This window comes from Cydia strobilella, chromosome 8 (genome assembly GCF_947568885.1).
Source record: "Cydia strobilella chromosome 8, ilCydStro3.1, whole genome shotgun sequence".
Taxonomy (NCBI): domain Eukaryota; kingdom Metazoa; phylum Arthropoda; class Insecta; order Lepidoptera; family Tortricidae; genus Cydia; species Cydia strobilella.
Window position 1 is genome coordinate 8917869 of NC_086048.1, and position 13854 is coordinate 8931722.

The window sequence follows — 13854 nt, forward strand, 5'->3', positions numbered from 1 at the left end:
TGGTTATCTTTATGAGGAGGCGAAGCTTAACCTAAACAATAACAATTAATAACCTGTCCTTACTACCTCTTGTTAGTCTCATTACCTGTTTTTAACCTTTCCATTATTAAGATACTTATAAATAATCCTAAATGCATCGTAATTGGTTATCTGTATGGGAAGCGAAGTTCAGCTCGCTCGTAAGGATTGTGTAGTAACATTTTTCTGGAGTGGTTCACCGGCAATGTCCCCGATTGTACATTGGTGCTATCAAAGCAAAGGAGTGAGAAACATAACTACGAGTATTTGTTTTTGTCTTCATACAGGATACTAGACTGCAAGCGTAGTACGCGATACGGAGGAAGCCCCACTAGTAACCTGCCCCACAATCTCATGTGTCGGCCTAGACAGGCAATAACCTTGGCAGAGACCAGCTGTAACTGTAACTATGCCGTCAACAGTCGACACAGGTATATTTAGATGTAAATAGGAACGCGGAAGGAGCGGTTGTCGGTTACTGGAAGGGCTAGCAAAGTTATGTACTCGTAACTTTTTGCTAAGTGGACAGTTAAACACCGAGGTTTGCCCTTATATTTATGGAGCTTCGTTGTGCGCGCTATCGAAGAAAGACGGCGGGGTAAGACCCATCGCAATTGGCAGCACATTTCGCCGATTGGTGGCTAAGCTTGGGTGTCGAGCGGTGCGAGAGGAGATGGCGGCGTATTTGCGACCTTGCCAGTTAGGGTTTGGCACTAGATTGGGTTGCGAGGCGGTCATACATGCGACTCGAGCATTTACAGAGGATTCGAGGAATGAGGGTTGTGTTATAGTTAAACTCGATATCAGAAACGCATTCAACTCTGTCGAGCGTGACGTTTTGTTGTCGGAGGTCAGGGAGAGGGTACCTTCTCTCTATCCCTTCCTTTTTCAAGTTTATGCCTCCCCTTCAAATCTTTTTTACAATGGCTCCCTTGTCCTTTCCCAGGTAGGCGCGCAGCAGGGTGATCCTCTAGGCCCTTTGGTCTTCAGCCTTGCTATACAGAAATCAATTTCTGAGCTTACGTCCCCGTTGAACATTTGGTATCTGGATGATGGTACCCTCGGGGGTAAGCCGGAGGAGGTGCAGCGGGATCTGCTTACTCTTCTACCACGTTTTCAGGATCTAGGTCTGGAGGTTAACCCTGAAAAATGCGAGTTTTTCCCCTGCAGTGCAGAGTCCCGTGTTTCTTTCTCTACTTTTAGTAATTTGCTTCCGGGACTCAGAGAGGTGTCAGTTCAGTCATTCGCTCTTTTGGGTTCTCCAATTTGTTCGGAGGCGATTCCTGAGGCTTTTGAGGAGAGAAGGCAGCTTCTGCTGATGGCTGCGGAGAGATTGAGGGATCTTCCGGCGCACGTAGCTCTGGGGCCCTATTCGAGATGCACAACTGTCAGTTTCGGCTTCAACATCAGTTCAACAGTGGAATGAATCATTTGTTCATCAACTGTGGAAAGTATCATTTGGTTGTACACCAAAACTCATTCATTGAAAAAATTATGCAACAAAAATCAACTTTGTTTTCTTACTACTATACGGTTTAAAATGGCTCTGAACTCTGCGTGGTTCGATTTGGTTTCTTTGTCACCTAACTGTGGATTGCTAATGTCAAATTTACCTATTTGACAACACACGATTTCTTCCATTCAACTGAAGTTCAACACGAAACGTCACTTAATGCATGTCGAATACCGCTCCAGGTTCTTCTGCGGGTATGTTTTGCCGTTCCTAAAATCATTTACTTTCTACGCACCGTACCAGCTTGGTTGTACCCTGTTCATATCGACTCTTTCGACTGTGTGCTAAAGGAGTCGGTGGAGCGTTTGCTTAATGTCTGCCTCAATCCAGATCAGTGGGCTCTGGCGTCTTTGCCCATACGAAACGGTGGTTTGGGCATACGGCGTGCACGGGATGTCAGTTTGCCGGCCTTCTTGGCATCGTCAGAGGGAGTTGTGGGCCTGGTCACTAAAATTTTGTCTGTGAATGGTGACAGGCCGTCAATTCCTTTTGCGTCTGATGCTGTGGCGGCTTGGAGGGTTCTGAACCCGAATGCGCTTATGCCGGATAAACTCGACCGTCAAAGGTTATGGGATGACGTAGGTGTGAGGCGGGTTTTTGAGGGCTTGCTGGAAAGCGCTGTTGATGCGGACAAGGCGAGGCTTATGGCGGTGTCTAGGCCGGAGGCTGGGGCATGGTTGCATGCACTTCCCTCTCCACACATGGGTACCCTTCTCGACAACAACTCTATGCGGGTGGCTGTCGCTCTTCGCCTGGGCTGCGATGTTTGCAAACCTCACATATGCATCTGCGGCACTATGGTTGAAAGTAATGGTCATCATGCGTTGAGTTGTTGTCGTTGTGTGGGGGGGTTTCCACGCCACCATGCCCCAAACGACATTGTGAGGAGGGCACTTTTGTCCGCAAGTGTGCCGTGCATATTGGAATCTCCAGGCCTAAGCCGGTCCGATGGCAAAAGACCTGACGGGCTGACACTTATCCCATGGGAAAAGGGTAAGTGTCTACTTTGGGACGCGACATGTTGTGTCAGCACGTATGCTGCCTCGCACATTGGTCGGACGGTCCGGACGGCAGGAGCGGCGGCTGAGTGGGCGGCACTTAGGAAGCGCGACAAGTACTCGGCGCTGCTGACTAAATATATTTTTGTCCCTTTAGCAGTGGAGACGTCTGGGTGTTGGTGTGCCGAGGCCAAAATTTTCTTGGGCGAATTGGGGCAGCGTTTGAGGGAGAGAGGTCATGACCCTCGTTCCGGGTCATTCCTGATGCAGAGGCTGTCTGTCGCGGTCCAGCGTGGCAACGCGGCGAGCGTGATGGGCACCTTTGCGTCTGGACGGGCGCGGGACGAGTGGTTTGACTAGGTTCTAGGTGTGTCTTTTTTTAGTTTAGTTTTAATTTAGTTTAGTTTATAGTTAATTTTAGGGTAATTTATTATTATGTACAATGTCGATGTATTGTTGTGACTTGGTTTTAGTTTAGTTTACTTTTTAGTTTATTTTAATGTAAATTGATATAAATTGTACTGAAATAAACTCTTTTATTTAGAATCAAAAAAAAAAAAAAAAATAGGAACTAGTGTTTAATTGTTTGGGTACATTTCTATTGATAATTTCGGTAGTGTAAATTATTTTTAACCGACTTCAAAAAAAGGAGGTTATCAATTCGACCGTATTTTTATTTTTTTGTGTGTATGGTATGTTACCTCAGAACTCCGTCATTTATGAACCGATTTGGAAAATTTTTTTTTTGTTCGAATGTACTATAGATTCCCTAGTTATTCCCGTTTTTGTAAAAATCCAGTTTTGATGAAGGGATCCATTAGGAAACACGGGAACTCCTCAAAAATTATAGGCATACTATATCGGTTTCAGTATTTTCATCAACAAACCAAGCACTTTCATCCAAAACAGTACCATTTGATGAAGTGGAACTACTGATACCACCACCACTACCACTGATACTACCAGAACGGGACTTTAACAACGCATATTTTAATTTTGGCGATTTAAGTCCTCTTCGTTATATATTTGCTAAGCACAAGTAAGTTCTGAAGGAACATTTGTGTTAAGGTCTAGTTCTGATGATGGGTTCCATGACGTCCAACTCCCAAAATCTTGATGGCTCTAGATCCAGACATTGAAACTTGAAACTTACCCGAAGTGCAGAAATGTTTAGTGACATGACAGTTTGGCCAGACAGATGAAGAAAAACGTAAAATGGAAACTTAAAATTCTTTTTTAAATAAAACTCTTTGAAAAGAAGTAAAACCGACTTCAAAAGGGATAAAATAAAATATAATCTCTTTTTATATGCGCGTCACGCAAAATAGGCGCCAGTCGTCGAGTTGCGGAAAATCGCCCGAACTACAATACAATATGCGCCAGCAAACTGATACGTTTGAAGTCGGTGCCAAGCTATAATAGTTACAATACTGTTTCTGTTGTTCTTATCAACTATACCTGGGTTGGCATTCGGTTTGACGGCAACTTGACGCTTTTAAGATTTGGCTTGGCAGCGACTTCAAATCATATCAGTTTGCTAGCGCATATACAATGAGATAATATTTTATTTATCCCCTTGGCCGGTTTTATATATATAGGAGAGATAAAACAAAGTAATTTGGTACAAAATTTATTTAGAATACATTTAATGTATGTGCAGTCACGTAAAAAAAATCAATTTTGTCTATCCATTTCTCTAAATACTTACAACGAATTCGTATACTTTAATGCCACAATTTAAACATTTTAGTTACTTATTATTGTTATGACATTATCACAGTAGAAACCTACCTATACAAAGACATTAAGACTTATAAAATACCTAATAATAATATGTTTAATAGCTTATGCTAAATTTTAATATCAATCGCATACTAGGTTTGTATTTAATAAAACAGATTTTCAGTCATAATTACTTATACAGATTCAAAATAAATGGTACCTGTATACGATACGAGTACAAATACTTCTAGTCAACTGAGGCAATTCCGTTCATCGGACAGTAACTCTTACTTTTTTTAAATTTAAGAAGGAAGAATTATTCTTATGATACAACCTACCTATTTAGGTACGATAGTGACAACAAGATATCTAGGTAAGTATAGCGCAATATAAGGCTTTTTTCTCCTTATATAATCTCATACAAATATCTTAAATTATACACTGACAGGTTCTCTATTAGGCGGCACCCAGCCTCCAAAGGCCTTTTCCAACTCTTTAGCGACAGCTATCGTCAAATGATCGTTGCACTTATTAGCCACAAGTTGCAGACCCACTGGTAGGCCTTTCTCTGTGAGACCCATCGGGCAGGCAGTGACTGGGAGACCTAGTGCGTTGAAGATCGTCAGGTACCCGCAGTTTAGGAATTTGTAGTATACCCGGTAGTGGAGATGGGCTGGGTAGGGGTACGCTGGATATATTAATACGGCGTCGTCTCCTAACGCTTTCTGTAAAAAATGTGATAATGATTGTGTAAACTAATTTCCAAATGGAAAAGTCTTAAAACAATTACAAAACTTAGTGGCCAAATTACCGATAATATATGTGGTTACATTTGTATAATACATTCCATAAAATATGGGTCACCAAACTACCAACTCACGAGCCCAACCGACTTCCGTGAGACTCGAACATATTAAAATTATTTTAAACGGGTTACTCGCGTATATACGCACGTCGCGCACTCGATCAGTAGATGCGGTGCAGTCGGTGCTCCCACTCGAAGATCCTCGAAAACGGATCGAAATATGTCGATGGTTCATTCGACTTTATAATAAGTGAGTAACCTCGTAAAGATGAGCAATTTTAATAACAAAACTTCCGTGAGACACAGACATATTAAATATATTAATCGCGTAGCGTAGCGTTTTCGACTAAAACACGTGAGTGACCCGTTATTAATATATTTAATAAGTGAGTAACCCGTTTAAAATAATGTTTTATAGGTTTTATGCAAGTAAATGTATTTGATGAGACACAAGTCACTTACCTCGAAATCTTGCTTAATCTCTTCAAACATTCTCAACAATTTAGCATAATAGCTCTTTGGTAACGAATCGAAAAACTTCTGCAGCGGTCCGTAAGCTACACAAGTGAAGTTATGGTCTGACAGACCAACCATTTTCTTTAGAACTTCCGGCCAAACTGAAACCCATTGGTCTCGCTTTTCAGGATCAGTGTAGATGTTTCGAACGTCACGAATGTTCATTAGAACCCGAACACTGATCTCCCAGATGTGTTCGATGTTTTTGATCTTAAGCTGAAGGAAATATAAAAAAATATGTTTAAAGCGCAATCTCTTGGATGGAAAAAAATCTGACTGTACATAAGTTTGACTTAATACAGTGAGTGGAAGCGAGACTTCTTACGAGTATATACTTACTTAGGACTTAGACCCCTACAATATTCTGGTCTACAATTAATATTTAGTCTAAAATATTTACAGAGAAGTCTTTAATATTTACTTAAATAATAATAACTATTGTAGTATTATTTAATGCTTTGTACCTCTTTGACTTCAATATTGTATGTATTCTTAATGTGTGTTTTGGCTTTTTCCATGGCTTTCTTCACATCCGATCCGATTTTATCTGTGACGTTGCTGTTGTCGCCTTCCATATAATAAAACTTCAGCTTGGACACGTCCACCTGAAATGTACGGTTTATAATTACTATAATTAGTGCATAAATAAGTATCAACAGTCAACACCACGTCAACCAGAACCACAATATTATAGTATAGGTAACAAAGCCCTTAAAAACGTATATACCGATTTTTGAGATAGAAAAAGAAATTCGTAAGTAGGTACCTATGTATTTTTTTTTACTTTAAATAAAGATATTTATACCTACTATTATCATGATACTTACGGGTTTGTCTAAAGGCACATCAGGACCGCCAGGTTGTCTCAAAACTTTCAAAAGTAACGTAAGATCTTCCGCGTACCGGCATAGTGGTCCCAAAGCAAAATATTCTTTAAATTCTGAGTCCAGACAGTCTGGAACATGACCTGGCAACAATAAAATAAAAAGTTTACATTATCAAAATATGTAGTTTTAAATAATGCGTCAAATAACTAAACTATTGCGATACTAAACTTTTCTTAAACACAGTTTCACTTCTCGTCCCTAGATGGCGTTAAAGTAAATTTTGATTAGCTTTTAAAAGTGAGCGCTAGATGGCATGGTAATTTAGGCCTGATGCTTGTGAAAGTAGCACATTTTTTTGATGATAGGTATTGTCGGTTTGCAACATCTTTGAATATGATTGAATGACATGCAATTCTTCCTTGGTATTTAGCACGCTCGGAGCGGAGCTAGCTAAGTTAAGGTGTATATAATTATTAACTTTTTATGCAACAAACTTCATTTCACATTTTGATCCATCTACCTACAGGTCGTTTGGTGAACAGTGTACATCTATCATCCACTTAGGTACCTTCAATGGACAATAATTTAGGAGTGGGCTTGTGTCCGAAGATGCCACAGAACATGGGCGGTAGGCGAAGTGAACCCGCGATGTCGGAGCCGACACCCACGATGGACGCTGCCGAAGAAATCAACGCTGCCTGTAACCAAAGCCATATATCGATTTAAAAATAATATTAGGCTGACTCAGCGTCAATAGTAGCATATTGAAATTAGCATGAAATTTTTACGACCATTTAATTATAATAGTACAAGGATTCACCGTTGCTAGGTTCAATAGGGCCAAAGAGAATATGGGTTACTCTTTACTGTCATGGTAAATTTTGTAGCCACAGTAAATTTACTGCCATCTATCGACACGATTAAAACTAAAAATGAAAATGTATAAAAATACCAAAAATGTATATGTATTGATATGTATACATATGGATAAATGATTTTTTTATTTGTACCTATATTTTTTTTTTATATGACTGACCCATGTTCTTTTACTGATATGTGTTAATATTGTTACATAACAAACGAAACCGTCAACGCCATTAGCCGAGAATAGGCCAAAGGTGTAGGCGCCATCTGTCCGAGAATCATTTTTTCTTGATTTCCGTGGCACGTTTTTTCCTTAGACTATTCATGTTATACTGAGTTACAGTTACATAGGTCTTTGATAGGGTCATAGATTAGTATATGTTATTACTGATTTACCGAACTAACTATTTACTGAACTACCATTGGGAACCTTCTCAACATTATCATAGAGTAACTTATACTAGAGCGGTACTGTCATAGTAAATTTTGTAACCCCAGTAAATTCACTGCCATCTGTCGACACACTTTAAAACTAAAAATGAAGATTTATAAAAATACGATAGAATGTATTTAAATATAGATAAATGATTTTTTTTATTTGCATTAATTATTTTTATGATTTTGACCCATGTTCTTTCACTGATATGCGTTAAAATTGGTAAATAACAAACGAAACCGTCAACTCCATCTATACGACTGTAGGCCAAAACTAGTAGCGCCCTCTGAACGAGAATCAAATTTTCTTGATTTTCGAGGCACGTTTTTTCCTTAGACTGTATCCATCTATTACGGAGTTATATCTATCTTTGACATTATGAACACATTTACCACACATGTATTTATTAAGTTAATGCAATGGTAAATAGGTATCAATGCTGTTGTAAAGAAAAAGATGGACTTCTGTCAAGTAACTACTTCAATATAGGGCTCTTTCTCAGTTCAGCTGCTACATATTCGAGTTTGCTGACAGTTCGCAAATGTATCTGATGTATACGCTTCTAAGCCCATGCCATCATTGCAATTGCAGCGGGCGACCTGCTAACCAGCTTGCTTGCTTCAGCTAACCTCTCCACTTGACGAGCCCCCAGCTGCTCTCTTTTGCTTCTTATTTTTGGGTTCATCGTTACCCCGCTGATGATTTTGTACGTCCTTCAATGACGGCGATAGGGATGGCACCCATGACCACTTTGAAAAGAGTGCAAGTAAAGGAGAAAGTATCTAACCTCTCCACCCGACGAGCCTCCAGTGGTCCTCTTCTGATCATAAGGGTTCATGGTAAGCCCGGTGACGTTATTGTATGTCTCCCAGTTCATGCAGAGCTGTGGTGTGTTGGTGACGGCGATGGGGATGGCACCCGCGGCGCGCGCCAGGCTAACGATGGCCGCGTCTTTGGTGGCCGGCACTCGGCTCGGACGGACGGTGCCGCCGTCGTTGCTCATTCCTGGAAATATGGCAGATTGTATTTAGTAAAAAGGCCAAACTTAAGCACGATAAAATTACTGTTAGGAGAAGAGTCACTCGGACATTATACGCATAAGAAATTATAAGAACTACTTATAAGAATTGGACGTAGACGTTACCGGGAACCGAGGCGTAAATTTGGCAGCTTCCTCGCTTAACGTTAACGCGCTGTATTGCGATATGAAGGGGATATACTGCAAGGTATAAGGGGAATACTACAAGCATCTACGGCGGCGGTACCTAATATGCAGAACGTATTTTATTTACTTTAACCAGACAAAGTACAGTTATCCCTATGAATGTAGTTATTTAAATTTTCATTAAAAAATGTATTAAAATTACATTTAAATTATTATTTTATTAAGGTTCGATTGTAATATTTAGGTAACTCAGTTTTGAACATAAGCATGTCCGAGTCTGACGGTAGTTTACTAGTTAAGTTTTTAGACGTTATCAGATCATCTGGTCGATATTCTGGGCCTCCCGCAGCGTCTACTCGTAGCGTCGAGTAACGACATTTTTGTAAGTAGTTAAAAGTTACCTTCAACAGCAATGCTCTCCTTGACAGTCATAGGCACACCCAGCAGGGGGTACTCCTTGCCCAGCTCCTCCGGCGTCCTATCAGTAGACGCGATCATCTTGTCGATGCTCCTTGCTTCTCTAAGTGCCTGCTCGTATCGCGGCTCCACTATGGCGTTAAGATACGGATTCGCCTCTTTACATCTCTCTATGTAAGCCGCTACCACTTCTTCTGAGGTGATCTGAAATGTTTTACAGTATTTTTAAGAATCATTGTGTACAAAAAATACAAAAGGTAATCACGGTCCATATCCCGGTCAATATAAGTCTAATCATTGTGTAATCTCTGAAACTAGGAAAAATATAAAATAGCTCTAGTGTACCAAAACATGTACCGTCACCGTCAGCGACAGAAGTAGCTAGGTGGGTCAGCGGTGCCGGTGGCAGCATGGTTCCATTTTTATCGCCTGTCACTATGCCTGTCACTTTCGCACTCACACACTTGTTAGAACGTGACAGGCATGGTGACAGGTGATAAAAATGCGATCGTGCTACGGCCGCTGGTGTTTAAAATACACCTGCTCTTATTCTCTTAACAATTAAGTTATGATCAGATCATCTTGAACACCTAGCCCGGTTAGCTGCTCTTTCTGCTGACTGTTTTTGATAAACATATTTTTGTTTCATTTTCTCATTGACATTTGTATAAACCTTGACAGGTATTTTCATATTGAATCTGACACGACAGTAGTTAAATAAGTACGAGTACCTCTACACATGATAATTCTCGTAACCACCGTCGTTTAAATAAGTAGTATTAAGTAGGTAAATAACGAATGAAGAGTACCTAATGAAGAATCATCCGCTTATGCAAATGATAAAAAACATAATTTGGGATTAAATTTCATTATTTCACCTATTTTCCGACGTTTCAGCCAGGTTGCACTAGCTGTGGTGACGGAAGACTGACGTCCCATCAAAATCTCAACTGAGATATTGGTAAACAACACTAAACTTGGAACCGGAAGGAATAGTCTGGAATAACATGTGTCAATCCCAACCTGTCTGTTCCTGATCATGTTGATGAGCGTGGCGGGGGGCTTGAAGAGTCCTGGGTTGGCGGGCGGCGGGTACTTGCGCGTGCGCCGCACGGTGAGCAGGTACGTGAACGGCCGCACTCCGATGGTTATCAGGGACACTAGGAACCGGAGCAGCCATCGCATGAAGCAGTATAGCATGATGGTCTGGAATATCATGTGTCAATCCCAACCTGTCTGTTCCTGATCATGTTGGTGAGCGTGGTGGCGGACTTGTAGAGCGTAGGATTGGCGGGCGGCGGGCACTTGCGCGTGCGCCGCACGGTGAGCAGGTACGTGAGCGGCCGCACCCCGATGGCTATCAGGGACACTAGGAACCGGAGTAGCCATCGCATGAAGCCGTTTAGCATGATGGTCTGGAAAATATTACATGACAGTAATTAATACATACTTTATTGTACGAAAAAGGGTTTTGGTAATACCAAATAAAAGGGTTCAGGCTGAGAGATACCGAATACGCTTCACTCTACTCTTTCAAGCGACGCACTGATAATATTAAAACATATTTAAAACCGGGTCTATCGTGAATTTGCTTTGTTACCTTTATTTCCGGTTTACCCGGTGTTAAATATGTTTTAACACGTGTTTAAAACGCGGAAGTTTTAAATGTTATAATAATTCTGCTAGAACCCATTTGCTGGCTGAATATTCATTTTAAACGGAAGACCTTGGAAATGTTATGGTTTTTAATTAATAATCGGTGTTAAATATCTTAAGACTAATACGTTACTACACGCTTGGGACAAATCATTGATTTGAAATCAATACCTATCTGTACCTCCACCTATTTATTGTGGGCAAAGAACCAGGATCCTAAAACATTTTCCTTTAGTTATTTCAGGATCTTAACTTATAGGTACTTATTTTAAATTTGTCCTAATTATTTAATTTGGTTTGGAATAAATTTTTGCCGTGACTACGTATATTTCCAGCAAGGCATTTCGTGGGGGGTTTCGTTTAAAGTTTAAGGTCGCTGTGAGCTAGTAAATCTTTTCATTTCCTTGCATTAAATGTCCTGATTCTTTAAATATGATATAGGTTCTGTTCTTATTTTTATCTTTATCTTTATCTTCATCAACACTCATTGTCATTAGTACTTAATCTGTTTGACTATTTAAAAATTAAGGGCAGCCTTAATTAGTCTCTGTTAAACAAATATTAAAGCTATTGTTTCTTTTCTGTGAGCGGTCGGCCATTGTGTGCCATTGTGTCTGACAATGGCACGCGCGGTAGCACACGCTCGGACTCAATGGCACAAAATGGCCGACCGGTCACACAAAAGAAACAATGGCTTTTGTTTAATTAGCAGATTAGGCAGGTTAGGGTCTTAGACGTAAAAATCATTTGAGAAGATTAAAACTATACGAATGGATTCCCTTGAATTATAAAATCAACTATTCGATACGTTTACTGCTATTCGTTTTTACCTAAATACAGCGGATATTGCGTTTTCGCAATATTCATTGCTATTCTTGTTATTGTGAAGGTCTGTTGAGACACTTGAGACTGTTGCTCAAATGTATGCACTTAATAGGCAGGTATTTTTTTAAATGGTTGTACAGTGAAAAAAATGCCTCTCTCGTTATAGTAATAATCCATGATTAATCAAAGATAAACAAAGATTCACCACAATTATGAATAAGGAGTGAAAATTCCCTTTAAAAAAGCTTGAAACCCCCAAAACTTCTATGCATTTGACATTTTGAAAGACCTCCATCTACACTAGCGCCCCTAGCGGCGAAATTAAACGCGGTAGCCCTCATTGAGATAAAAGGTAAAAACCCGCTCGACGGCCCACGATAAATCAGTTTCCTATTTTTTTAATACTCCTATGTTCTGAGCTTTCAGCAATCAGAATGACGAGTAACTTTCTGTGAGAAAACAAGTTTTTTGCTCCAGTAATCTAAATAAACCAACCTTTGTAGCTACTACCGTCACTGCTCCTCCTATTGCACTCGACACATAATACTGTCCCTTAGTAATAACCTTTGCAAAATACGGGGGATACACCAAATTGTAGCTGTTCAGGAACACTTCCACGAGCACAAACCCTTGGTACACACTCGCACTCAGCACTAGCAGGAACACACGTGTACACACGTTTATACTGCCGTTCAAGACCGTGGTACATATAAATACGAAAGAATTCATCTCGGACGTGTGATATAGTAAAGAGTATATTGTATATTATCGAGACGCGCTGTCGCAACGGCCGGCTCCGTACGAAAAGGTCGGTGGTACAACGGTTGTTATCTCTGTGTTTGTAAACTATTGCTTCATTAGGGCTATCATGCTGGTTTGATAGCGTCCGGGTTTTGTTTCGAATGTTAATTATAATTTATATTACTTATTGTAGTAAAGGCAAAATGGTTTATTTGTAAAATACCTATAGATAAAAAAGAAATGATTTTGTTTAGATCACGAGGTGCACCCAAACTAGATGGGTATTAAATTAATCATTTTTTTTAATAACGTCAACAGCTTGTTCATTAATTAATGCATCTGTACCTACTAATCTGTAGTAAATATTTCTCGATAAGAACCTAGTAATTTAGAATTATTAATAGTAGGCATATTTTATCAACTAGAATATTGTCACCTCGTTAACTGAATTGTTGAAAGACCCTGTTGTCCCACGTAATTATTAAAGTCGCTCGTAACTTTAATTTCAAAAAAATAATTTTTATAAAAAAACAAAAACCCGACTGCACACTAAAAAGAGGAAAACAAGCCCCACAAGAAATATTGTTTAATCAAATGCTAAAACCAAGCTATGGAATACCGTTTTAACAATATAAAACATGCACTATGAAATGTGTATGTAATCGATAGTTAAATAAATAAAAACTTATTCTAAATACTAACTAAATAATTATAAGTTATAAATGTTGACGGTAAGTATCGCAAGCGGGGACTAACACAGGGTTACTTATAGTCATTTTGGTTGTTAAGTTCACTATTTAGCAAAATGTTACTTAGGTAGGTATTTTCGTTGGTGGCGGTCAAGTTGGTTGGTGGTTGGTTGGTGGGTTGGTTGGTCTTGTTATCTATAACTTCGTTTTTTTTAACATTAGAAAAAGGGTAAACAATATTGACGTGTCTTTCTATTAAAAACACTTTAAAAAATTTATCACAGCAAATTACATAGCATATATAAAAGACAAGTGGAAATTGTATACCCCTTTTCAAATGCCAAAAAAATTAAGTATAACGTTATTTATTTTTAAATATATCTGTCCGCCCCCTAGTACTTACTCAATTTTAAGCTTGAGTTCTGCCATTTCACATTTAGCTTCAAAAATGTAGTGTTAAAATGTTGTTAAAATTTATAGCGCGTTGTCACATTTTGCTTTTAATCGTGCCTTAGACTACTCCCTCTACCTACTAACAGGTTTAACAATAGTGGCATGCTGGCAAAAGTTGTATTAATATTTAAAGTAAATAAATAAATTTAAAAAAAAGTACTGTCATCTATCGACAACAAGGGACTCTTTAATAATACCTTATTTGCAAG

General features: G+C 39.4%; 1 protein-coding gene across 3 annotated transcripts; it reads right to left on the reverse strand.

Moving 5' to 3' along the window:
• Positions 1-4595: 4595 nt before the first annotated feature.
• Positions 4596-12552, reverse strand: LOC134743559 (fatty-acid amide hydrolase 2-B). 3 transcript variants are annotated; one of them, XM_063677063.1, is made up of 9 exons: positions 12258-12552; positions 10514-10696; positions 9266-9485; positions 8487-8704; positions 6968-7097; positions 6400-6527; positions 6037-6177; positions 5519-5788; positions 4596-4976 (listed from the first exon to the last, which is right to left on the reverse strand). In XM_063677063.1, the coding sequence occupies exons 1-9, from the start codon at positions 12489-12491 to the stop codon at positions 4686-4688; spliced, it is 1815 nt and encodes a 604-aa protein (XP_063533133.1). In that variant the 5' UTR covers positions 12492-12552; the 3' UTR covers positions 4596-4685. The 3 variants fall into 3 exon arrangements, with proteins under 3 accessions (XP_063533133.1, XP_063533132.1, XP_063533134.1); XM_063677062.1 differs by having other exon boundaries at positions 4600-4976; positions 6400-6539; XM_063677064.1 differs by lacking the exons at positions 10514-10696; positions 12258-12552 and adding an exon at positions 10305-10493 and having other exon boundaries at positions 4600-4976; positions 6400-6539.
• Positions 12553-13854: the final 1302 nt, after the last annotated feature.

What these genes read in the sequence shown, in the direction of transcription:
- LOC134743559 (XM_063677062.1), bottom strand. Translation starts at nt 12,491, where the DNA reads ATGAATTCTTTCGTATTTATATGTACCACGGTCTTGAACGGCAGTATA. An exon ending in GGAGAGCATTGCTGTTGAAG is followed by an intron (nt 8,705 to 9,265) that starts GTAACTTTTAAC and finishes CCATATTTCCAG; the next exon opens with GAATGAGCAACGACGGCGGC. An exon ending in ATGTGCCTTTAGACAAACCC is followed by an intron (nt 6,178 to 6,399) that starts GTAAGTATCATG and finishes CGTACATTTCAG; the next exon opens with GTGGACGTGTCCAAGCTGAA.